Consider the following 2,017-nt stretch of genomic DNA (forward strand, 5'->3'; position numbering starts at 1 on the left):
ATAGTTTAATTAATAATTTATAAACCCAACATGTCTCCAGCATAAAGTCACATTGACAAAAAAACAAACATAAGGAAAAATCAAAGTGTTTGTCTCCAGCATAAAGTCATGTGGACAAAAAACAAACATAAGGAAAAATCAAAGTGTTTGTCTTCAGCATAAAGTCACGTGGACAAAAAAACAAACATAACAAAAAATCAGCTGTTGTATGGAAATATGACCCCTATTTCTCCCACTATACAAGAAGATACATTACAAAAAAAACATAAGGAAAAATCAAAGTGTTTCATGACCATTTCTGGTACTACCTTTATGCACTTGTACAATCACAGTGAATTATCTATTGCATTTGCTGTATTAGACGTAATCAAATATATATATATATATATATCGGAAAAACAAAACACAGGCTAGGTAACAGAATTAGCGAACACCTGCGACCTGCAGGCAACAATGCTATAGATCATACAGTCTCCAAACATTAACTTTCCAGACCCTAACAGAATTGAGGACAGGAGTGTACTTGTTCTACAGCATGACTCCTACAACATATCTGATGACAAGACCTTATAATACAAACTTATATTTAAACTGAAGTCTCTGACACTACACAGAATAAATAAACATTCCTCTTTTAAGTAATTACAGCTTTTTTTAAAATCACTCTTCTCACACCCTTTCCAATCCCCCATTTTGACAACTGTTACCATTAGACCCAGTAATTCTCTGTGGAGACTGTTCCCTTTGATGAATGTGTTAATTTTCTCTATTAAGCTATATCAGTTTTTGTAAGTTTATAGTTTTGAATTTTCCTGTCCAGGCTCTGCTAGGTCCATTTAGTCTTTGTATATATTTAATTGTTGAATTACAGAGCTGGATAACACAACGTTTCATTTCACATATCTTCAAATTTTAAGTGTTCTTTATAGTACATAATTTTAGAAGTTAAGTCTGACTGCTGGCATACATCTGAAACATAGCCAATAAAACAAATTTGAATTATAAATGTGTGTTTTAACTTTTCTAACATTTCTTTCAATACACACATATGTACACATATAGAACACTCATATTCCTAAGAACAATTATGGGCATTTTACAGTCTTGAAAAGTCCCTCTTTATTGGCAATATTTTGTTGGTACATACACCCACGTAATATCACTACTGTACTTTATGACATTATTTCACTTACATTTTTATGGCATCAACATATTTTATGACAGAAGTTTATTTTATTTAATTAAAATCATAAGATCATACTAACCTTAAAAAAAAAGAAAGACACGAAATCATTAAATTCCAACATTTACTAACCAAGATCTCCTAAACAAATGAGAAAATGATGGCAGGCTTGGTGACACCATTCCTGCACTGGTTCCTCAACTTCTTGATCTTTTTCATGTTTCTTCCATTTTTCTGAAAGAATTAAAGCTAGTGTTTGTCTTCAACATAAAGTCACGTGGACAAAAAAACAAATATAAGGAAAAATCAAAGTGTTTGTCTTCAGGATACAGTCACGTGGATAAAAAACAAACATAAGGAAAAAATCAAAGTGTTTGTCTTCAGGATACAGTCACGTGGATAAAAAACAAACATAAGGAAAAATCAAAGTGTTTGTCTTCAGCATAAAGTCACATGGACAAAAAACAAACATAAGGAAAAATCAAAGTGTTTGTCTTCAGCATAAAGTCATGTGGACAAAAAAACAAACATAAGAAAAAAATCAAAGTGTCTGTCTCCAGCATAAAGTCACGTGGACAAAAAAACAAGCATAAGGAAAAATCAAAGTGTTTGTCTTCAGCATAAAGTCACGTGAACAGCAATTATTTGTGTATGTGTATATACCAGTGTTACTCATTCAAAGCTTTTGTACAAGAAATAATAGACAATTATTTGTGTATGTGTATATACCAGTGTTACTCATTCAAAGCTTTTGTACAAGAAATAATAGACAATTATTTGTGTATGTGTATATACCAGTGTTACTCATTCAAAGCTTTTGTACAAGAAATAATA

The 2,017-nt window shown here is 31.3% G+C and overlaps 1 protein-coding gene across 1 annotated transcript in view; it reads right to left on the reverse strand.

The window, feature by feature from the left end:
• The window catches only part of LOC106477232 (protein SMG5-like), a gene marked incomplete at both ends in the record, with an annotated part of 5,309 nt that extends 3,892 nt beyond the window's left edge, over nt 1-1,417 (reverse strand). Inside the window, one exon of the mRNA XM_013937822.1 lies at nt 1,316-1,417. Coding sequence (XP_013793276.1) covers nt 1,316-1,417 — 102 coding nt within the window. The remainder of the gene's footprint in view (nt 1-1,315) is intronic.
• Between the last annotated feature and the right edge of the window lie 600 nt (nt 1,418-2,017).

Source organism: Limulus polyphemus, unplaced genomic scaffold, assembly GCF_000517525.1.
Source record: "Limulus polyphemus unplaced genomic scaffold, Limulus_polyphemus-2.1.2 Scaffold13502, whole genome shotgun sequence".
Lineage (NCBI taxonomy): Eukaryota > Metazoa > Arthropoda > Merostomata > Xiphosura > Limulidae > Limulus > Limulus polyphemus.